This window comes from Stigmatopora nigra, chromosome 7 (assembly GCF_051989575.1).
Source record: "Stigmatopora nigra isolate UIUO_SnigA chromosome 7, RoL_Snig_1.1, whole genome shotgun sequence".
Lineage (NCBI taxonomy): Eukaryota > Metazoa > Chordata > Actinopteri > Syngnathiformes > Syngnathidae > Stigmatopora > Stigmatopora nigra.
This window is the reverse complement of record NC_135514.1, coordinates 7,410,183-7,433,364: the sequence shown is the minus strand read 5'-3', so window position 1 is coordinate 7,433,364 and position 23,182 is coordinate 7,410,183. Positions and strand designations below refer to the sequence as shown.

Here is a 23,182-nt window from a genome sequence, read left to right as displayed (position 1 = left end):
CCAAGTTCATTTCGGTTCAGCTTTAGTCTTGCTATAAATGGCCCCAGGAGGTAACTACTTAGATTTGTCTGTACTATACCTCAAAAAAATGTTAAATAGATGGTAAAAAAGCCATAGTAATATAAAAAATGACTTGACTGGCATCTGACAAACTGAAATGTCGTACTACACGTGATAAAGTTACAGCACATGTCATTGGATCTTATATTCAAGACTGCACCAGTCAATTGTGCTCAGTCTGGCAAGATTGGCTTTGCAAGAATGTGGCTAACATGGGAGCCATTTTGTCCGGAAACACGGAGCAAAAAGGCAGTTCTCTGAGGTCGTAGCATAACTCCTGGCCGCACAGAAGATGTGACAATCAGGTGTGTATGTGTGTGTGAGGGAGATAGTGTGTTTCGGGGTATGTGTGCGTGCCTGCGGCTGTACTCTGCAGTGCCACTAAGAGAGACAAAGCATTGGGAGCGCTCTACGGGGATGACATCATCAGTCTGGGATGCTGTCTGCCTCGTCTGTCACAGGGTCGAGACACTCATTTCATCCCCCACGAATGGCCGTTGCAGAAAACAAAGCAAGAAAGGCATTTGCGGATGCTTCGAGTTAAATATCTTAAGGATGCTTTTGCGACAACGCTGCAAACTTTAAAAGCTGGGACTTGAATATACCAGCTCGGATGTTAAATGTCGGACATTGAGCCAGACGTTCCGAGTTGCTGTTGTCTCTCTAACGTGCTCATTATCCTTGGCCCACATGCCTCGCGCTACTGTCAGGTGTTCATCTGTCTCCATTGGCAGGAGGGCGGCGGGCGGTGGGGATGATAAAGACGACCGGCGCTGCCGAATCAGCACTATTCTTATAGATGCCCCTTTTGGTGGGAGGGGAGAGGGCTATAATGCACTACGGCGTTCATACTGCAAACTAAAAAAGTCAGGAAATAGGAGGAGGAGGGAAGGTTATTGGGTTGAAAACTGGAATAAATTAGTGAGCAGGAAGACTGCAGGGTTGCCGAGGACGCTGTAAAAGCTTGTGCTCGACGGGCCAATGAACATGGCAACATGTGAACAAAAAGTCATTTGACAAGGCCTCGCTACCTGCTATATTTGGTAGGGGAAAAAAAAGGCAATTTACTGCCATGCACAAGGACCAACAATCTCAAGAGCGAGGTACCATATATAAATGGCTCGTGTCCATGACATGATGGTTTAAGAGTAGCATATGTGATGCTCAGGGTTAGATTTCTTACCCTGCAGACTGAATACACAAAAGAAACAAGAAGCACAGAAAAAAAGGCATTCCACAAGATACATTACCAAGCCCACAAATAATTGTAAAATTAACTTCCTAATGGCTGTGCAGAGACTACCTTTTAAACCCGCTGGGGATAATAGACACGACATTAAAAAGGGATGAGTCACATCGTTAGCCACGAGGCGACATGCTCGCAGAGTAACAACATACTTACCTCTCGGCCGGGGGTACATTAGACGTGGCATTAAGTGACTCCGCAGGGAAAGCTAGAAGGTTGTACCGTTATCTCCGTGCTGTTTATTATGCGAAACAATACAACCAACTACCTCACGCTGCAGAGCACAGACGGTCGGGATGCAACCCCCCAGACACCCAAGAGTGGCAAAACACTAGAAATTCATTTTGCGCTTCCTTTTAACCCAACAGCCAGCAAATTTACATTTGATCTTACGTATGGCGTCTATTAACTCTACTTCAGAATTGAATGCATGAAGTAAGATGACAACGTAAAAGAAGCAGAATGTTATTCTTTCCTTCACTGGAAATGAATGGGAAAATACATAGAGAGTGAAGTTGAACAATTATGAATAGACCACATATATAATTATAACTCACAGGAGGCTGTGCGTACTATTAAATGGAAGTTCATTCATAGGATTTATTTTTAAGCTTGTGTCGCCCTCTACTGGTGCTTGAGCTATATTGTTACTTTAATAATATATATAGTAGAATGTGAGACTGTTATCATGTGATTACTGAGAACTAACAATTATGTCATTATGGTCAAAAACGACCTCGGCACATACCTTAGAATTTGCATTGGCTTGAAAATGACACAAATTTTAGGGGAAAAAATGAATCGAATTGCAGTCATTGTGCTTACAGTCACAAAATAAAGTCTATGGCTTCCAGCCTTTGGCAGATCTATGTGGAATTATAGTTTTCAATTCCAAAGTAATTCATTTCTTTGACTTATTTTCAGCTTTAACACACACCTGCAAATTTAGTCCAGTCTATCACATTCACAGGGTTCTCACTGTATGATATTTTTTGCCTGTAGCCTTGTAAAGCCAACCTGATTTTTACAAGCCTAAAATAGATGCTAGAGGTGGCGTTCACAAGCATAAAATTAATCTAAAACAACTTTCGGGTTGGACTCGTATGCTTACGGCGGCTGCTAAAGGAAGCAGTTCAAATGGCGACCACGGGAAGGTTATATTTTACAAGGCGGTAAAGCCGTACTTACTCCTATGCACACCCACTATTATTTTTTTTGTATTTCTTGCAATTTTGCCCTTGGTGATTCAAATATCTAGTCAATGAACACAACAACATCCAACCCATAAATTCGGTGCATTCGGCTTGACCTTCACATAAAAAAAATATAAAAAAATAGTGAAAACCTGCCTCTCTAAGATAATCAATAAGAAACAATACTGATGACTAATCCATTTTTTGTTATTTTTCTCTCATATCGTTTCGGCATATTTTCCATGTGAACTTACTGACATGGGTAAGAAATACACACAATTAAAAATCATAAAAAGAAGTGAGAACTCTGAATTTGGCAGGCCAATAACTAGAAATCAATGACAAACTTGCATCAGGCTTCCATTCTATTACTCCTGATCTTTTTTCCTTATTCATTTTTATTTCACACTGACCCTTGAGCCACCTTTCCGGACTATTCACAAGTTCCCGATTGCCTGCCTCCCACTCATTTTAGCCACCCTCTCTCTCTCTCTGTCAGCAGTTTCCTATTTGCGCCAAGTCTTTATCTAGCCCCCAGCACCTCTACCTTTTCCCCCACTGGGTCGTACGTTTGCAGTCAAATCACGCAGAAATGCAGTGTAATAGTGCCAGTGTCAGCTATCCTGCTCTCGCCCCCTGCTCCCTCCACCCTTTATGACGGCGGGCCAGTCTGGCAGAAGGCATGGCAATGGAAAATGTCATTCATGAGGCTTAACTTCCTAAGTTTAATTAGCACGCTCTACTGAGACGCAAGTTGGCTTGTCTTTCTGTATGTGGACTGACAGCCGTAGTAGTTGTTCAAAGACGTGGGAGAACTCACTATATACATTTACCATTTGCACCAATAACGGCCTCCTCCATCGAAACGGAGCTAAAAAATGTGATACCAGGTTGGAATGTTGAATTTCTTTCTAGAATCAGACTGGCAAAGGTGTTGCTATGGGAACCTTATGCCTGGCAAACAGCCTAGCAAATCAGCAGATGTGCAACTATGCATGTTGGGCTGTGGGTAAAAATGTTAAAAACACCTTGTGCTGCGATTTTTCACGTGCTCTTCACATTTCGAATATATCTTATCGGGAAGGCCGAAAAATGTGAGCCCTCCGAAGTTTGAACACAACACCCGGATTACAGAATTGATCTGGTGAAGGACCAACCTTTTCTCTACACCCGTATAGCTTCAGTAACCCTGAATAAAACCTTACTAAGGAGAGGCTAAGGCAAGGGTGGACAAACCTTTCGGCCCGGGGGCTACATTGACTTTAAAAATTTGACAGAAGTGCCGGGTCAGCACAAGATACGAAACATATAAAAAAGTGCATCCGTTAACAGTACATGTGAAACAAAAAGGACTAAAGTATTAACATACTCATCACTCATCATTAAAGTAAAAAGTATAAAGTACAAAGTGAAGTAAAAAGGAATGGGTTAAGAAATATTAAAATGTCATTTAAAAAAGATAGAGGGACTGTAAAACACACAAAAAAAATTGGACAACGTCGGCGGGCCAGATTAAAAGGCCTGGTGGGCCGAATGTGGCCCGCGGGTCGTATTTTGCCCATCCATGGGCTAAGGAGTGTGATTTCTCTAAAACTTAAACTGTAAAGCTAGAGGCACCAGCCCCAATGTCCACACTGTGTTTAAAGAGGCGTGTCAGCCTAAACAACTACAAAACATCCAGACCCTCTAAATGAGTGTGCCAATACCGACTTGTGTGGAGGTTTTCGCTCAAATGGGTGGGATGCAAGTGGTTCTACTAACAGATTACATGTTCTATAACAAGATGTCATTACCTTTTGATGACCTTCCTGGTTCAGATGTAGTCGTTGCATCACAGCCCAAAAGGAAAAGACACATCTGAAACACACACACAAACATATAGGGAACTACTGCACTTTAATAAATGACTGTTTAACCAAGAGGTCACAGGGGTCAAGATTGGTAGCTCCAAGTGTCGCTGCCCAAGACCGTGACATTCATGAGTAGCTCAGACAACATCATCAAAAAAAAAAAACACCGTGGAATATCGAATAACGTCTTTGGAGCATTGCGGCATATTAATCTTTAAAGCACATTAGCGTACAGACTGCAGCTTATCTACAAAGGCACATAATTCTCAAAGTTCAAAATAAGTTCACGGTTACATCTCTGTAGGCCATGAAAACATTTGATCATATAATCAGATTGAAGATAACCTCACGCCAACAATGACCAATTTGTTGTATACAATTCGAATCCCAATGAATGGAATTGTTAATACACGTTAGTAAAGGTTCAACTTGACATTGAGGTGACGATTGTTCATTTGCATTTTGAGTGTTGACATTTATATAAACAGATTCGCTGACGACATGGCTGTGGCCCGATAGTAAATCATTCGACTTTAATGTCATATAATTACCGTTTGACAGCAGTTGCGAGGACATGGCTGCTGGCACTACACACACTCACACACACACACACACAATTTTCTGCAGCATAAACATTGTGTGGAATTGAATTTATGATATCTGCAAGGCATCTAAATGGAGCGAAAAGCGCTATGCCCCCCCCCCCCCCCCCCCCCCCCCGCTCCGGTCCGACAAATAGAACTTCAAAAGAAGCAGCCAAACAGCTTTAGCTGTCCGACTACACAAAGAGCATAATAACTCCCTGCCCGCTGGGAGCTGCAGCCTCGTTCATTTAGCCGTTGCAAGCCATGTCTCTGCACATGTGTCTTTGTTCCCGCCGCCAACTCCTCGGAGGCTCCCCACCTTTGGCTAGCTACAAAGCGGATGTATAGAGAAACCTTTTGGACCTCAATTTTACAGAGGAAATGCGTCCCCTCCCTCTCTACCCTTCTATGTGCTCCTCACATGTAATGCCTGATTGACCACAGCACCCCTTAAAGAGGTCAAAGGGCAGACAAAACAGTCTGGTGCCATGGCAACCTGTATGCCACCAAGCAGAATTGTAGGAAAAACGCAGGGTGGGGACGAGGAGGGGGTTTGCTTTTTCCTCAAATGATCTGTCAGTTAAGCCTTTTAAGAATGCTGCCTTGTGTTTGCAATGGCATGTGTGTGATACACACACATAATGCACCTGCGTCGTGAAAAGGTCCCTTCAAATCTGCTCGCCAAACAAAGTCAAATCCCACCGAGGGATGCGGTGCATACAAATGGCCGCCTATAGAACCACTGGCGAGATGCGATCACGTGCGCTCGTAGCCGCGCTGTCCGTGCACACGCTTCCCAGTGTGCGTGTTTGCCGTGCGTGGGGTACACTTTCGTGCTAAGAGCTTCTTTTGTGACACGCTGACGTAGTGGTGGGGTGTCCGTGATGGGGGAGGGGGCCGGGGTAACGGATAAATGGGAGGCAAATGCATTCGGGATCGATATCTAGCCCAGAGACTGCAATTGGGGTTGAGAGGGGAGAGTGAGGAGGTGGCGAGTTGGGGAGAGTGTGGAGGGGCTATGGAGACTGGGACTGATTAATCATTCCTGTATTGTTATTGATTTTCTGTTAAGGGGAGAGTCAGACTCTGAATTATGTGCCTCGCTGTCTGTGTGCTCGAGCCCTCATTGGGAGTGCAAAGTAATCAATGGGTCCCAAACGCTTTTGTCGTGCTCTACAAACACTTTCGAATTTTTTGCGAGGAGGTACTTTTCGGACACTTTGTAAATTCCTTTGGTCGGCAGTACTACTAAAAAAAAAAAGTGGAATTTTTTTTTTTTCGACATTGAATGAGAAAAAGGAAGAAAGGGGGCCAACAGGAAATCCCCTGCGAGGAGCTAATGAGGAGCTGACGACTAAGCAGACATAACAGAGTAGGGGGGTGGGCCGACATTGGCGGCATTGGGGTTAACGGCATTCTGACATTGGCGCAGATTTTAGTGGCTGGTGTACTCAGAAGACTGCACCTGGGCCAACACGTGAGCACAACGTGAGGTTTTTCTACGGCAAAGATGCACAGCACAGAGTACACCCTTCATTAAGTGAATGGAGCAAGCACTCAGCGTTACCTTGAACTTGAACAATGAGTCTGGTGTTTGTGCTGGGGCCACTTCCTGACCTTTCCATCCCTGTATGCAGGCGGCCGACCGCAGCCTCTCCTTTCATCTTACAGATGTGACCCCGCTGACCTGAATGGAGGAGAGCCACGTCGACTTCCTCCTTTACTCATGATACTTGTAAGCGTTTCGTTTGTGAGTCTCTCTATATAGCATAAGCATCTATTTATAATTGTTTTACAGTTACAATGTTCTTAGATATTGTAAAGCAAGGCTAATAATCATTGCAATCAGCAATGTATATGACAGTTATTAATTCATACCACCTACTGATCTAACAAATGACTTCAAAGTCCAAAAGAGGAATGGGAAATATGCTTTGCAATTGATACAAATGTCTGCACACTTTTAAAATGCATAGGGTGGAAGAAATTCTGCAGTGGACATGATTTTTGTTAATATTGACTGCAGCGCAATATGTGGTTTTGTAGTACTAAAAAAATGAATTTGTATTGAATTTATACATGCCATATCATCACAAGCAGTAGTATATGACTATATAAATACTTTAAATCCAAATGGAATCCATTTGAGGTGACTTTTCCCTCAAAAATTAGCGGATCCTTTTAACAAAAGGATTATTGGTATGAAATTAATGGAAAAAAGGAAATAAACTTGATCTATACTTAAATAGAATAAAATTCAAATGAGTTGACGATTCAATGAATTCAATGAAAAATCTCAAATGACTATTGACCAACAACTATGTATAAACTGGCAATACATATAACAAAAAAATGCCTGCACCAACAACCCCATGACGGTAGGAATGATAAAGTATCAACGTTACAATTGCTGTTCTCATAACAATTGCATTTCATGTGGGAAATCAGTCACTTCAAATTGAACTATAGAATTAATGTTGTAATGGATCATTATCCCTTCAACTATGAAAAAACCAAATTAATGTAGCAATGAATGAAGATTGGGTAGCAGCAGTGAATAAAAGGAACGGGAGGTCGAATTGCCGAAAGCAGGAGATATTAATACAATGGATTTTTTTCCCTCCTTTTTTTTCCTGCTTGGGTTCCAGACAGCTGAAACAGGTTTCTCCAACTAAGCAAAAGCATGCAGGATTTTGTGACTTTGAATTGCCTAGAGGTAAAATTTACATGTGAATGGTTTTCTCTGTTTAATACCACTCTTGTGACTGACTGGTAGGTAATCTGTCCAGGTTATTTGCTCTCCCAGTGTCAGATGGAATAGCCACCAGACCGTGAATACAAAAGTACCAAAAGTGCATTTACAAATGCCATTTATTTTCCAAAATAATGCGGTCTGGCACGGTGAAAGAGAAGCATATTTCTCATTCATACATTTAGAATTTAGAGATTAGAATCCTGGGTAACAAAGACGACACACTGGAATAAACAATGAAGACTTTTAAAGACAAAATCGGATGACGTCCAATACCAGGTTTATCTTTGCTCTTTAGTATGAACGATAAAGATATTGGAAGAGAGCAAGAATGGGGTTCCATTGTGACAATTTAGTCTTCCTGCTGGCATAAATTCATTATGAAAAAGAAAGCTCCGAGTACTGATTGAAGTGCTTCATCCGTCTCAAGTCTTTCATAGACCAGTCAACCGGTAAACCTAAAGTTTGGTGAAGCTGGGAACGCCACGGGGCTTTACAGCTTAGCACCCTTTTCACAAACCTTCAAGGAATAACAAAGATTTGAACACAGGAGAGGCCCTGAAACCAAAGAGGGCTCACTCAACCATAAAACCACAGCAAGCAATTCTACACAAGAGGAAACCAAGGTCTAAATAAATAACTATACAAAATTTAACTTATAAAAGTCATGGCTTCAGAAAATATTTGGAAGGGACAACAGGCAAAAACGATGAAAGGCATGTTTCGTGGTCCCTCTACCTACGAATGGTTCTACATATGAAATATTCAGGTTACGAAAAGCTTTTATGGGAGACCTTTTGATACAAAAACGATGCAACTTACAAAACCAAGACAGTTTTCTGAGTGTGCATAACATAATTTTAAGTTAAGCTATGTGTTAACGTGCGTGTAGGTATGTTTAGTACTCAGCTGCCACACCATTGGAAAATTTCTTTGCATTTCTTACTCATTCTAGTGGCTTAATCAATCATTTTGTTCTCTTTTTTAATACATACAAATATTTACATGCTTATTTATACAACATTAGTGTACTTTTATCATTTTTGAAGTGCTTTCATCATCCTGACATGGCATATACATAGTTTACTTCCAAAAATCCCTCTTTTGCAGGTTTTGCAGGACGTTTTCAATTCAAAAAATGAATGCAAATGGTAAGTAGCAGCTAAACATAGTTAAAAATCCACAGGACAACGTCTCCAAACATTCAGTCATATTGGTGATGAGAGACAGAAGTGAAAGCCTTATCTTTCATACTTATTACATTTCTCAAAGAGTACATCATGTCCCTGAGTATTGCTGGGTGGGGTTATTATTCATCTCTACATCTTAGTTGTGCAGCATGTCTGAGCCAAAGAGAGGCCAGGAAAGGTGAAGGGCAATGTGCTGCAATCAGGTGCCTGGTGCACACTATTTTTCATCCATGTTTGACTGTAATGTTTGTCTGAAAACATTATATTTTGAAATTGTAGTTTATAGGCTGAGATACAGACAAATCAAGGGGAATGTTTCACTTCTTTGTCAAAGCCATCTGACTCTCAATGACAGAGATTAACGGATGATGTAGTAAATTTACTATGCACATGACAGTGAAATATTTCTATCCTGGCTGATTCAATTTAATCAAGACAAACATGTATCATACCTGTCTTTGATAAAATACCAATAATGAACGAATAGTGCAAAAAAAAAAAAAGCATCACGATCATGTATGTGTGCTCTTCTGATATAATTTGGTCTATTTTGGGGGCCTACATTTTCCACAATAGTTCATTTGAAGATGGGGTTGTTCATTTTCTCCATTGACATTCATTTACCGGTACGAGCCGTTGTTGTTGTTGTCGATGAAAAATGTTGGTGGAAAAACACTGTCGGCCTTGTTATTCATTTGACTGTTTAGTCTAGCTAAAGGAAAGTGTGCTTATGAAGTTTGAAAGCCCTGTGGGTATCCAGATGGAGCGCTCACACTGTAGCCCCATTTCAACTCTGTGTCCTAGAGAAGACTGACAAATGCAACTGGAACGCTTGGTCCAGAGGGAACATAGCACGCGCAGACCATGAGCGAGCCGAGCAGAGTAGAGGCATAGTGGATGGTCACATGGTAGTGTGCTTTTATTATTCGCCTTTTCTCTCTTCAGAATGCTTGCTTCATGCCTGTGAGTGAAGACCTTCACACAAGAGTCTGCATAATTGATTGTGAAGACCGAATTGTGTTTTATCACACAAGGGGAATTGCATTTTGCTAATCTGTTGTTCAAATTTTTCGGCAAATTCATCCAAGAGTTGACAACCCAAACTGTTTGCCAGTCGATTGCAGTCACAGACAACTGAGTGAACTATTTAAACATGCAGGAAGGACATTTTCAATCAAGCTGTGATAAAATAACTAAAAGTCAGTGAGCACTATTCAATGGGAGGAGTTTGTCTAAACTTGTATTACTTTAAGTATCATATAGAGTGGATGCAATATCTTGATTTTGCTTAAGAAACCAGAGGATGTGTTCACATAGGTGGCAAAAATGTGGGATAAAATGATCAAAAAACCTTAAAGAATCCCAAAAAAGATGCACCTCAACTAATTGGGTTAAGAAATATTTGATATGAATGGAGATAAGCCATATATAGATGTTTAACTGGGTTGAATGAACGAAGGGAAGCGACAAGCATTGCCTCCTGATGTGCCAGAAATCTAATTACAGAGTATGTCATTTATAATTATATGTGAAATGCTATTTTATTCCGCTAACCTGAGGCATCAATACATGACAGCCTCAAGGAACTTCAAGAAGAGCTTTGGAAGAGCAAAATGTCCCTGTCTTGATTTTTCCAAGATTTTAGTGTTAGATTGATAGAATAAACATATTTCCAGGATCAGTTATATGTAGCTGCTCTTTACCTTTGGAAATCCATCGACAAATGGCAGAAAACTATGCAATAGGCTGAATTCTCAGGTCTACATTCAAATGCAAAGTGGGAATAGTCAATGGTCAATTCCACATCTGTGCAGGACAAAATAGTCAAATAAATCAGAAAAGTTATGGATGAAATGCAACTGGAGTTGTTCTTTTTGTAAGCTCTATTGTTATTAAATCACTGCTGTGGAGTACATTGAAATGTCAATATACTGTATTATGATATTCCATATTGAATTCTTGCATGAATATGAGCTACTTGCTAAATTATACCAACAAAGGAAACCTGAAATTGATACAGATATAAATCACAGATTTATGATGATATTATACAAAAGCAATTCTAGGGAAAAAGACATATTTGCCGATATTACAAAAATTGAGGATTTTGTTCCTGAAACATAATGGCCTTTTGAACAAAAACATCCTTTTTTTTTTTAAACTGCATATCGAAAAGATCACAATGTTTGTTGATGTGTTTAATGTTTCCATTTATTTTACTGTATTTTCATTCTAGATCAAGATATCATTCCCACCCTAGAAATTGCCAAGCTATTTTTTTTTTGCAAAAAAAATCCCAAGCCAATTTGGTTTCAATAAGATGTCTCAATAAAATATAAACTAACACACAGCGATCAAAAGCATTGACATCAGAGTGAGTTTATGCGACTTTCTCCTCTATCCTGGAAATCCCTGCCATTTTTACATCGCCACGGAGATAGGTAGGATTGCAAAGAGCCTGGATTGAAAGAGGACGTATCACAGGCCCTGCACGGCACGTGTGGGCAGAAAACGGACACAATCAAGGCTAGAATCGCACAAGGAGGTGAAAAAGGAACAAGAGAAGAAGTGCATGGACACAAGCACACGATCAGGACTTTTGGATACACAGAACACATTTGGAAAGATAGCCTATTTTGTCAAAAAAGGCTCACATTTTTTGACAGCAAACGAAAATGCTGGTTGAGATGACCACGTTTTCTTACTGATGGTCTTCCAATCCATTGAAATAAAAACTGTGTTAACAATTAAAGAGAATAGATGACCTGTTTTACCATAGGACTGTAAAAATCAGGCTTAGGTAAGGAGCAAGCTGACTTTGTGACTACAGCATAAATTGTTTGGCAAGTACTAGAGATCAAATCCACGGTCGGAATACAGAAGCTTGGAGGCAGGGAAAGTATTCCAACCGGAGTAGGAAGCGGTATCGTTTACTTAACTACGAAAGCCATGCTCCACATTGTCAAGATAAGAGACAAGAGAAGATAAAAAAGTAAGGCAATAGAATGGATTTCATCTGTTTTTTGGATTACTTTAAAACAGCAAGTTTATACATGTTCATTTTTTGAATTTTCTTTATTTTTTTTACCTTCTCTGGCGTCTTCAAACATTTGATTCCTCCCACTTGGCTCAGTCAGGAGTTGGTGCTGTCCCTGTTAACTAGCAGGCTTGCATTTCTGCTTTTCCCTTCAGCCTTTGCGCCGCCAATCCACTCTTCTCATTTTGTCCGCCGTGCGCAGTTAAAACGAGAAGCTGGCCGATCGCCGTTGGGACGGCATGTGCTTTGGGATCCGCAGAACCGCTTCCCCTCTCGCGCCTACGTCTCGGGAGGTCCAAATGGCTGGAGCGGGAGAAAAGGAGGGAGAAGGGCATCAATCCCCTCATGTGTGTGTGCGTGTGAACATGTGTGTGTATGTGTTCGGATGCTAGGAATGAAGGAGAAGCGAGAGGGAGGGACGACAATTCACAGAACGGAAGGTGGGAGGGGAATATGTGGAAAGGAAAAGGGGAGGAGACACATTTTTTTTTCAATGTTCCTGTTCAAATATTTCCCAATTTCCCAACTTTTCCCTCCGGCGTGATCCACGAGTAACGAGGAAACTCGTCAACAGGTCATTCTTTTTTTTTTTTTACCCCTTTTTCGACGAACGGAATGTTTTCTCATTGTTAAATAGTCTTTTGTCAGAGCCAGCTGTGTCTTTAAGCCTCTGCACTTGAACTCTGAGTGCTTTTCTTTCTCGCTGTACTTCCCCTTTGCCGGCCCCCCAGCATACAGGAAAGACACTCGGGCTCGCAGGAGTGTGTGAGTGTGTGTGTGTGTGTGTGTGTGTGTGTGTGTGTGTGTGTGTGTGTGTGTGCGAGGCAGAAAGAGAGAAAGCACAGAGGAGAGAAGAAAAAAAGGGCAGAGAGAGAGAGAAACGCAGATGGGGGAAGGGAAAGGTTTGTCAATGGTGGTTCAAGGCCAGGGCAGCCTTTGGTGTCACATGTAGCGGCATTTCCGAATACTGTACTCCACTCGTAACCAGCGCCATGACACCCTGGTAACGACGACGTGTGTTCTGGGACTATTTTAAAAGGGAGGCATCAATATTAATGGCCCGCCTAATGTGTTTGAGGACTGCTGCTGAAATATTGATTGGGAAGAATAGTGTGTTTGTAGCAGACAACAGTCAAGAAGAGAGTGCAAGGTTAATGTCGTGCCACTGAACAGATCTGCAACGTATCGCCATAGCAACTGCCGGTGTGTTTCACAACAACGCGTTTTCTCGTGCTTGGGGTCAGATTTTTTATTTTTTTTTGCTGTAAGTAAAAGTGTTTGTTTCTCCTAGAAAGAAAAAGAATGGGATTGAAAATAAAGAAAAGTGAAATGAATGGGCCCTATTCACTTTATGTGGTTGTATTGTAGAGACTGGAAAGATTCCGTTGGAGGCCAACAAGGGCACAGTGTAAACTAAACCACCCCGCACATCTCCTCTTGCACAAGCTTACATATGTTCAATTGTTCTGCTTGACATATGTGGCTCTTGCTCACCAATGCATTTTATACAGACTCTCAAATTTTGAAGTGTGAAACAATTACAGGCTATTGAATAACAAAATAACACAGAAAAAATAGGCTATTGTGGTTCTTGCTAGTCACGGCATAAATTTTTCTTTCTTCCAATGCCCGTTTTGACCTCAAAACTGTGCAATATTTGCTAAGACAAGAAAAATGTTAAGTGGGTAAATGAACCCAAAACTGTCTCCAAGGACAGATTTTATGGGCCAGCACACCCTGATTCATTTTGGTATTATGATTGTGGACCATAATTACGCCTCTGCCTGATAATATTTGGGCAGTACTTGTTCTTTTCTGGTCTGAGAAAATAAATCAAAAGACATGCATTGTCTCTAAAAAGCCTTGAACTTAAAACCCTACAAAAAGTCAGTCCCACAAACCATCAGTACTGCATATACAACATGGGAATGAATCTTGGGTTGGAGCCACAATCATGTAGATAGGTGGTTGTAATGGTATAATCCCTTAACATGTGATTTATTTCTTGTGCACGTAATGTTTCACTCTCTGAATGTTTGTTTTGTCTATTCCCAACCCACTTTGAAGTGGTAGTGATCTGTGATATATTCTACGTTTTGATGCGACCAAATCTGCGGTGGGGATGAAATATAGGCAATTAAAAAGCCACCAGCTCCATTCCATGGGGTGAAGAAAAAATATGTCTGCTCGCTGATTTAAGGCTAGTTTATCTCCTGAGAAAATTTCTGTACATTGGAATTACATCTGAGAGCGTCAAAGTGGATTGTGTGGAAAACTTGGAAATTATGATGTTTAAAAAAGAAAAACTAAGTTTCCCTTGAGAACACAATTCATTTAAATCAAACTAGTATAATATGCTTTCATCATATGTGAACATTATAAAAACATTTTATTTCTCTAAAATGTTCCTTTCGTTTCAATTTTGCATGATTGACTTTTAAACAAAAATACCCCATGTAAATTAAGATGATAGACTTCTATCTTACTCAATGGCAGCTAATTATAAATCTATCTTCTATCTTCTCTCTAACTTCTATCTTACTCAATGGCAGCTAATTATAAACATAACACAACTAAGTGAAGGCAAATATCTTTTGTGCTATGTATGTAAATTGGTAGCAGTTTTAATACACAACAAATACAAATAGGTGTCAATCCATAGTGAGGTAAAGAAGGTGGAAAGATGGATTTGTTCATACCTTTTGTTAGGAAGACACTGTCATGTTGACCAAAATATTGGACTGAAGTGGAGAGACTGACAGACAAATTGGTCCCCAACTCAAGGTCGGTCATTACCTGAGAGAAAGAAGCGGCACGTGAATTAAGGGAAGGAATGCTTACACTGATCTTGAAATTGCCTGAGCGATCGATGGCATTAAGCTCCCCTTGAAAGGCAGAAATCAATATGTTTTTAAAGTCCAAGCAGGCGGCGTGTGGCTCAGACAGATGGCTCCCCACATGTTCAACACAGCTGCTTGGTTGAACGCAAAACACTAGTGTCTACATGTTATAAAATGTTGCGAAATCACGCTCGTACCTAAATCAAATGTTGTTCGATTGCGAAGTAAAGTCATTGAGAAAAGCCATTTGGGTTTCCAAAAGTTGAAAAAAAATCAATTGAGCGAGATGATGATGCACATCTTAGAAAAGGCCCCAAAGACGGACAGAGATGCTAAACGAACCGAATGACCAGCCAGTTACTCTTTGTGAAAATTAAGTGCTTGTTCAAAGAGCCTCCATTGCAATGAGTGACAGTTAATAACAGGAAGCGCCTCTGGCGGGCGGTTTATTTTATGAACTGGTGGTGTATAGTCATTTTGGAGCATGATGCAATTCTCAGATCAAATGAAAGATCTTACAAACTGTTATTAAAAGCCCAGAAATAGTCATAGCACGTAATACTTTGCCATAGATTGATGATTGTTTACCCTCTAAATAAACATTTATTATGGCCTTAAAGAGTCTCTGAAGACAGTATTTTTATTCCTTGACTCTAATTTCCACTTTTAATTCCCATCCCACAAAAAGAAAGTATGCTGTAATCATCAGTTGACTTAAAATGAAAGTATTATTAAATTAAGTGAGTAGAAATTATACATTATACATATTTAATCAAATACTTGCCACAAGAATAACCACAAAGAACTTGGTGGAATGAGTGGGAAAATAAATAAAGAGCAAAGATGTGATGCTAAATGAACATGAGATACAAGAGTGTAACATAAATTAATGGTTCTGTTATTGAAAAATACTAAAATATCAGTATAGAAATAAGGGTAAAATTCAGGTTGTAAAGCTTTCAGTCCTGGTTTGTCATGATTAAATTCCTAAAAGTAATACATAATCAAAATATAGCTATAGGAAACAAATTAACATTCATTTAAAAGGTGTTTATGAAAATAGAAAAGACACATTTGGGGTTCTAAAACACATGATGAGATATAAAATTGCAATGAGAAGTATAAAGTGTCAATATATATAATAAATGATATATTTCATACAAAAGCTTGTAAGAAGACAAGACTGCCCTCTTGTGGACAAACTGAGATGTACATGATCATAGCACAAAACTGGTGCCACGAGAATCTAAACAGGTTATATGCAAGTTTCATGCGTTTCAAATGTTTGCAACATGAACAATGCATTGACACGACATATTGTTTTTCCTAATCTTTGAACACATTTAGGCTGATTATGCAAAAAGAATATATCCTGTGTGAATGGACATACACTTCTCCAAAAACAATTAAAGCAGGAAGCATTTTCAACAAAACACAGAAAATGAACTATTTAGTCTTCTCATGCTTGCCAAGATAAACAGTTCCTGCAACCACAACTTTATAAACCTTAAACTTACTAAAAAAAATGTTTGACCTACTTGCAAATCGTCCTAAATGCAAAGCAGAAAGCTGCATTCTGGTGCATGCCACCTAAACATTACCCTCTTTTTTTCAACTAACTATAAGCTGCATCAAATTAATCTCAACAGTGATAAATACTTACATTTCTGTAAGAAAGCAAACTTTTCCCCTATTGTCTCCATTTGCTCAGGTGCAAACACGCAGGAACCAAATGCAATCAAGGTTGTGCAAAAAACATGGAGTAGAGTTTTTCACTGATGTAGACGGACTGACCATATATGGTCAAGTGGAATGGACTGGAAATGTAAAAAAAAACAATGCCAATGAGGTTCGTTACGGTTATTTGTTCATTATTTCAATGATGGGGGCTTTTCAAAGTCATCTTGATTGGTTAAAAATAATAAGTATAGATTTGATTTTGACCTACTATGTTTTTGTCTAAATTTTGCATGACTCTACTTCTCATCTCATCTCATTTTCAGAACTGCTTTATCCTCATTAGGGTCAAAGGGGGTGCTGGAGCCTATCCCAGCTGACTCTGGGGTAGGGAAGACCCTGAGTTGGTGACCAGCCAATCACAGGGCAGAAGGAGACGAACAACCACACACATTCTAGGGGCAATTTAGAGTGTCCAATCAGCCTACCATGCATGTTTTTGGAATGTTGGAGGAAACCAGAGTACCCAGAGAAAACCCACACAGGCCTGGGTAGAACATGCAAACTCCACACAGATGGATGTGACCTGGATTTGTACCCCGTACCACAGAGCTATGAGGCCAATGCACTAACCACTCTCTCCACCGGGACGCCCATTTTGCATTATACTATATACTTGTATATGAAATATGAACTGCCATATAATACCATTCCATGCCATATTTCTCGACTCAAAGGGCCTCTTTGATACTCATCGCACCAGGCCCCTGTTTGGGTATACGAAAGACAACTTCACACATAAAACTTGAGCAAGCTTTCCCTTCATGTCTCTTTGATAAAAGTGTCTTTTGTCAACCGTCTCAACAGTATTTCTGATTGTCTTGATTGGATGGACACGTGGAGGAGGCTTGTTTGATGCTCTTTCATGTATCGAGGAGCGATGATGTCCATTTGACCAAATATGGTGCGTCGGGGGCGTGGCCAGGCATTACGCGCGCTCCTCTTTGTCGGTTTACAGGAAGTGAGTCACAACCTACGGTAATGTTGCGTGCGCTTGCAGTAGTAACCAAGACGCCAAAGAACAAGGACGCAACATGTGCAGAGAACAATAACTCCACGCATCAGTAAAGAGAGGCTGGCTGGCAACACGAGAACACACGTCGACTGGAGGATAAGTCACTTGAAGAGGCACGATATTACTTTACGGACAGGTAACGTCACTGTTCTCTTTTATCTCTTTAATGTGCGATCGAGTCGAGTAAAATGCTCCTTGTTCGTGAGTAAGGGCATACTTTTCCCAATTCACATCACTCGTCTTCATCCGTTGCGTCTCCGAGTGTGAGTATTTGGAAGATCCATCTTATAAGTGATGCTTTTTTCATTGTTTTCCTAAAGTTCAACAGGTTTTGTTTTGTTTTGGAGGACTTGACTGTTATCACGTATGAATTTCATTTAATATTTCGCTTTCCATCGGCGTCAATGGGGGGGGGAAAATGTGTAAATAACCGTCATCTGTTTCTCGTGGCAACCCCCACGTGTAGTTTGTATCGATGTTTGTGGTATACACAAACCGAAAAACTCGTTTAAAATGAAATCCATGCACAAATATCACGAGTGTATACGATTTTAAGTCAGTTAGTTTAGTTATAAATGATGCTGGTCGAGTGGTAAAAGTAAATTACCCGAATTAGGATGAAAAGGTAAGAAAAAACGTGTCCATCCCCCTTTTACTTTAATTTTTCAAAGAGGAGGAAGCTCCTTTTGCTAATTTTGTTATATAAAGGAACGTTGGGGGTTTGTTCCAAGAATTTGGAACCCTACATGAGGAAAATGTCCATATAAAACAAAATAAATCATTTTTTCTACTTCATCTTTTTCCCAAATGAAATAAGCCCTTTCAAATGACCATTTGGAAGGTTATCATTTGCAGCCATTCACATGGTGGTACATCAGTTAATGTGCTTTAACAGAATTTATCAGACATCTTGATGTATGAAAAAAATCCTCTAAAAAAAATTAATTCCCGTAATGTGTTAATTTGAGGGAGAAAAATAGTTCAAATTAAACCCTGTTCCAAATGTCAGTTTACCATCATAACTATTTTCTTTAAAAATCCAGTACCTAAATCCGGAGTAGAAGTGGTTGTTATTTTGGATTCTAATTTAAGGTTAATGTTATATTTTGACACTGGCTGAGTAGCATTTAAGTTATCCAAGAAATGCTTCAATGATGCAAACAAACGTAACCTGCTTGAACTTGTACCCTTTCCAGACACTCTAAAATGCTTAGTCAGACACATTTTATCTGCTTTCAGTTCCATAAACACAGCTACAGGATGAAGCCAAGTACAAGGTTGCATTTATCTGCAACTTGAGACGCCAGAAAGAGAAATAACATAAATTCTACTGTCAGACATATTGTCGGGCAAAGTAAGTGGCAAAATAAACAGCTGTGCTTTACCTTAGTTCGGTGCAGAAAAGAAAGGTAAAATACCTTGAGCTCCTTGCAGAGAAATAGAACGGCAGGAGCCCAGTTGTCTTTTAGGTTTGACCAATCAACCACTTATCATCATTAAATTGTCATTTAGATCAAAATGTAGTCTTATATAATCCAATTAGAACAGGCGCAGCTACCTATACCAGTTATCTTACTTGACTGTCCACTCTTACATCCTCTTTGAAGCTTCAGGCAGTTGAAGACTTAAACATCAAAGACGGCAATCAAACAGTGTCACTTGTGTTTGCTAAACAGGCTAAGTTTTACCCAAACATTGAATATCATGATACCTATCTGGTGCAATGCAATAATGTTGAATGAACCATTCTTTAAAACTTCTTATCACATGCCTTCCGGAGCATTTCACTTGACTTTGTAGCAGTTTTGACTTTGCCTGTCACTTTGTAGCAGTTTTGCTTCACAGTGTCACACACATTGTAAGATTTGCGGCGCCCCCCGCTCCGATAAGTTTAGATTTCAAGGTAAAATCAGACTTCACGGGCAGCTGTTATAGTCAGTTTGGCAGCCCAGTTGGAGTTACCTTGGCTGGTTCAGTTTTTTTATTTTATTTTTTTTATTAACGCACTCTTCTACCCCGGTCAGGCTGACATCGACACTCCTCACATGGACACGCTATCTGAAGATAAACAACCAGCTCAAAATGCCGGTCACAACATGTGCACTGTTATATAGACTTGATTTCACTTTTCTTTGATGACATACAGATGTAGTTGTAAAATGACCAATTCCTTTTAAGATTACCGTTTATAGGCAACAAGGAGCTTGTTTAGAACCAAAAGACAATTGTTGCGCTTGGAGAAAGTCTATTATGATCCGACAGCCGTTTCTGACCACAAACAAAAAAATTCAACTCTCTATGTTGCAAGGTTTGGACAAACGTAGCGAGGGAATCCTAACATACACACACAGATAATGCAGAAGTTTAAATTAGACAGAATGTTTTGCCTGCTTGATAGTTTAACTATTAAGTTTTGAATTTTTGGTTTGTTTGTTCCATATCAGTGATAAATTTGCTTGCTCCAGCAAAGCAAAGAATTTTGTACATGCAAATCTGTTATCCGACTGATTGACAAAATGTTCATAAACTGGAATTGTACACTGAGGACATTTTGTCTCCACAGGCATAATGAAAAGAGAGGTGAAAGCTGGAGTCAACTTCTTGAAGCGGCTCGTCATGGCACGCGGGAAGATCGACGAAGCTAAAGGGCAGCTGTTCGCCGAGAAACTTCAGCAGCTCTTATGCGCCAAATTTGAAGGCCACTGGTACCCAGAGAGCCCCAGCAAAGGCCAGGCTTTTAGGTGAATGAACACTCTTGACTCTGCATGCAGTGTTGCATTCAAGTTCATTTTGGAAATACCTACATCACTTCTCACTACGACAAAAACAATAAAAAATACACAAAAGAGCAAACAAACCAGAGATTCTCTGTCAGACTAAAACTAAAAACAACTTGAATAGTCCTTTAGCTTAGAAGGTCTAGTACAAATTGCTTTTCTCTTGTTTTTAGATGCATTCGAATAAATGAGGGACTGCCCAATGACGAGCTGCTCCTGAAGGCCTGCGAGGAGAGTCAGGTCCTACCCAGTGATCTCTGTCTACCTCCAGAGATTACCGTGTGGATTGACCCAATGGAGGTGTGTGTGAGGTGAGTCACTGTCTAGGAGTTTAAACACATTGTCATCCAGCAATACCAAACACGATGAATCAACATTTCATCATCACTTTCCACAGATCCAGAGAGAATGGTTTCCCATTTTCTATAGCCCGTTTCACAGACAACGGCGACCAGGAGGACAGTTTAAAGAAAGGACGGGGAGTTTCGCCAATGGACTTGACAAACCACGACACGTCCGACTATCACTCCGCTACATCTTCTGATTGCGGTTCCACCGTGTGCAGCGACACAGAGGAGGAGGCAAAGGACGGAGAGGTAGAAGGAGAGCAGGAAAACAAGGCCCTTTTGAAAGAGCAGCTTGTACAAGAAGATGACAATGTCAAGATTACAATGGTGCCCAGAATTCTGAAACGCTATGGAAGCAGATCAAGAAAAGCCAAATACACCAGAACTGGGGTATGTTTTCCCCTTTTTGTATCTCTTCTTCAAATTGTATTTGCGGAATTTTCTGAATATAAGTTGCTCTAACTAAAAAATGCACAATGAAAGGGGAAAATATATACAAGTTGCACTGGAATATAATTTAAAAAAACATGTTAATGTTCATAGAAAAATTGGGAACAACGTTTTTTTGATAACTATAGCCTACAAATTGTAGCCTAAGCCGCTGTTAAAAAATAATACATGTGGGTCACAGACTCGGTCAAACTGTAAAAATAAGTGCGACTTATAGTCCAGAAAATACGGTATACAATTTTTTTTTCCATATCAATTTGTGAGCGGTGACAGTGAATGACTTACATTGTTCACAAAGCTCTACTGTAGAATGCTGCCACGCTACATTCCAGTATGATGATATTCCCATCGGCTTATCTTTCTTATTTTAATTGCATTCTAATTCTGTCACATAGAAACAGTGAACCAAGCCTATCAATTCACTTTTTGGGACAAAGTGTAACAAGCCAGCACCCCATTAGAGCCACCACAAGTTGACATGTACAATGGTTACCATATATGTATATGGCTGATGGAAGATGAATAATATCTTCTTTTTTTTAATATTCAGGTTCGGGTTGGCCCCCAGTATTACTTCCCACCTGTACCACCAGCCTGGTCCCATTGCAAGCATGGCCACCCAGTATTCCTAACCACGGTTGCTGCCCCGCCACCAACACCACTGCCACACCGTCCACTCTTTGTGCATTACATGGTACCACAGCATCCTCCACAATTCATCATTCCTCAAACCACCCTGCAGACATGTATGTTTGAAGCCCTCAAGAAATCTTAGCTTAACAGGAACCAGAAGATTATTATTTTTTTTGCAACTTCCACGTTTTAAACTTGCACCTTTTTAAACATAATTCCTTGCACATTCTTGATCTTCCTATTTAATGCTGTGATCAGTTTATATTTCCAGCATATTTCCTGGGGACCTATCAAATCACTGGTTGCTTGTGTAAACTCAGGGATTTGCTGCAATTCATTTTGTGTCACAACAATTTCTTTTTTAGTTGGTATGTTTCAATGTCCTTCTGCAAATGCTGCTATGCAGTGGTCCATTGTGCACATTTAAGTGTTAATCTTTGTCAACTTTGATTCTTTGAAGTGTGAATCTCTTGTAGCTACACGTCTATTTAGTGTAAAGAGTGTTATTTTTATGTAATTGCCTCTGAATTATACAAAGAGAGTATCAAATACATATTTTCCCCTTTATGATGCAGTTTTGAGTCAAGGTCAGAAAGCAATCGACTCAATTCACTGATACTGGAAATTGAACAGATGATACTAACTGGAGTTTGATGTTGTTAATGAGACTAAATGTCTCGGGTTTTGAATATATTATGCTTTTCAGTTTTTTTAAATGTTTCAATAACTTTGAAACAAGAGCTTAGCATGCGCATGATATCTAATTTCAAATATAACATGTTAGTTTTTTTATTGGCTGTTTATCTGGTGTATAATTCCTAGTTTACAGGCCACATGGATTATATATTCAGGGTTTAAGATTAGATGCTTTAAACTGATTGCCTACTTTGATTATTTAATTTTTTTTAATTGCTATTTATGTTTCTTTAGCAACAACAGTGTTTTACTTGGCCTTGTTTTCTATCTAATACTTCATTTCTCAAGTATTAAATCAGTTCTAGATAACTTCTAGTGTCTTTCTTTTCCCAATGACTAAAATATATATCTATGAGTTGTCTTTTATTTGCTACTATTTGCTAGATAAACTAACTGAAACTTACACTTCACTTTGGCAATCACAGGAGAAATGTCCTTGTGTAATCAGTGTTGTTGTCAACTATAAAAAAAACAACCCAAGAAATCAATATAAGACTATCTTTTTATCACAATTATTTAAGAATAGCTTTATTTCCTCCTGGGGAAAAAATAGATCAGCCAGTTAGAAAGCAGGAGCTGATTACAGATACTTAATGTCTAAGGACCAGCAGGGGGCGACAAAGAACAATAAATAAACAACGGAGAGTAGTAGTGAGGGATATTTAAATTAAAGGTAAATTTGGTTGGAAAACATTCTTGACTCAAAACTTGGGTAAGACCGTACTAACAATACATCATCATTTAATAAGTAATGCATATTTTCATTTAGGTCATT

At 39.8% G+C, this 23,182-nt stretch overlaps 1 protein-coding gene across 4 annotated transcripts; it reads left to right on the top strand.

The window, feature by feature from the left end:
- The first annotated feature begins 17,452 nt into the window (after positions 1-17,452).
- LOC144199764 (maternal B9.15 protein) lies at positions 17,453-22,716 on the top strand. 4 transcript variants are annotated; one of them, XM_077721612.1, is made up of 6 exons: positions 17,453-17,640; positions 18,744-18,858; positions 20,068-20,245; positions 20,455-20,592; positions 20,679-21,018; positions 21,629-22,716. In XM_077721612.1, the coding sequence occupies exons 3-6, from the start codon at positions 20,073-20,075 to the stop codon at positions 21,851-21,853; spliced, it is 876 nt and encodes a 291-aa protein (XP_077577738.1). In that variant the 5' UTR covers positions 17,453-17,640; positions 18,744-18,858; positions 20,068-20,072; the 3' UTR covers positions 21,854-22,716. The 4 variants fall into 4 exon arrangements, with proteins under 4 accessions (XP_077577738.1, XP_077577734.1, XP_077577737.1 ...); XM_077721609.1 differs by lacking the exon at positions 17,453-17,640 and adding an exon at positions 17,668-17,767; XM_077721608.1 differs by lacking the exon at positions 18,744-18,858.
- Positions 22,717-23,182: the final 466 nt, after the last annotated feature.

Coding starts and splice junctions, on each gene's coding strand:
- LOC144199764 (XM_077721608.1), top strand. CDS start 20,073: ATGAAAAGAGAGGTGAAAGCTGGAGTCAACTTCTTGAAGCGGCTCGTC. Junction 20,246..20,454: donor AGCAAAGGCCAGGCTTTTAG/GTGAATGAACAC, acceptor TCTTGTTTTTAG/ATGCATTCGAATAAATGAGG. Junction 20,593..20,678: donor CCAATGGAGGTGTGTGTGAG/GTGAGTCACTGT, acceptor CACTTTCCACAG/ATCCAGAGAGAATGGTTTCC.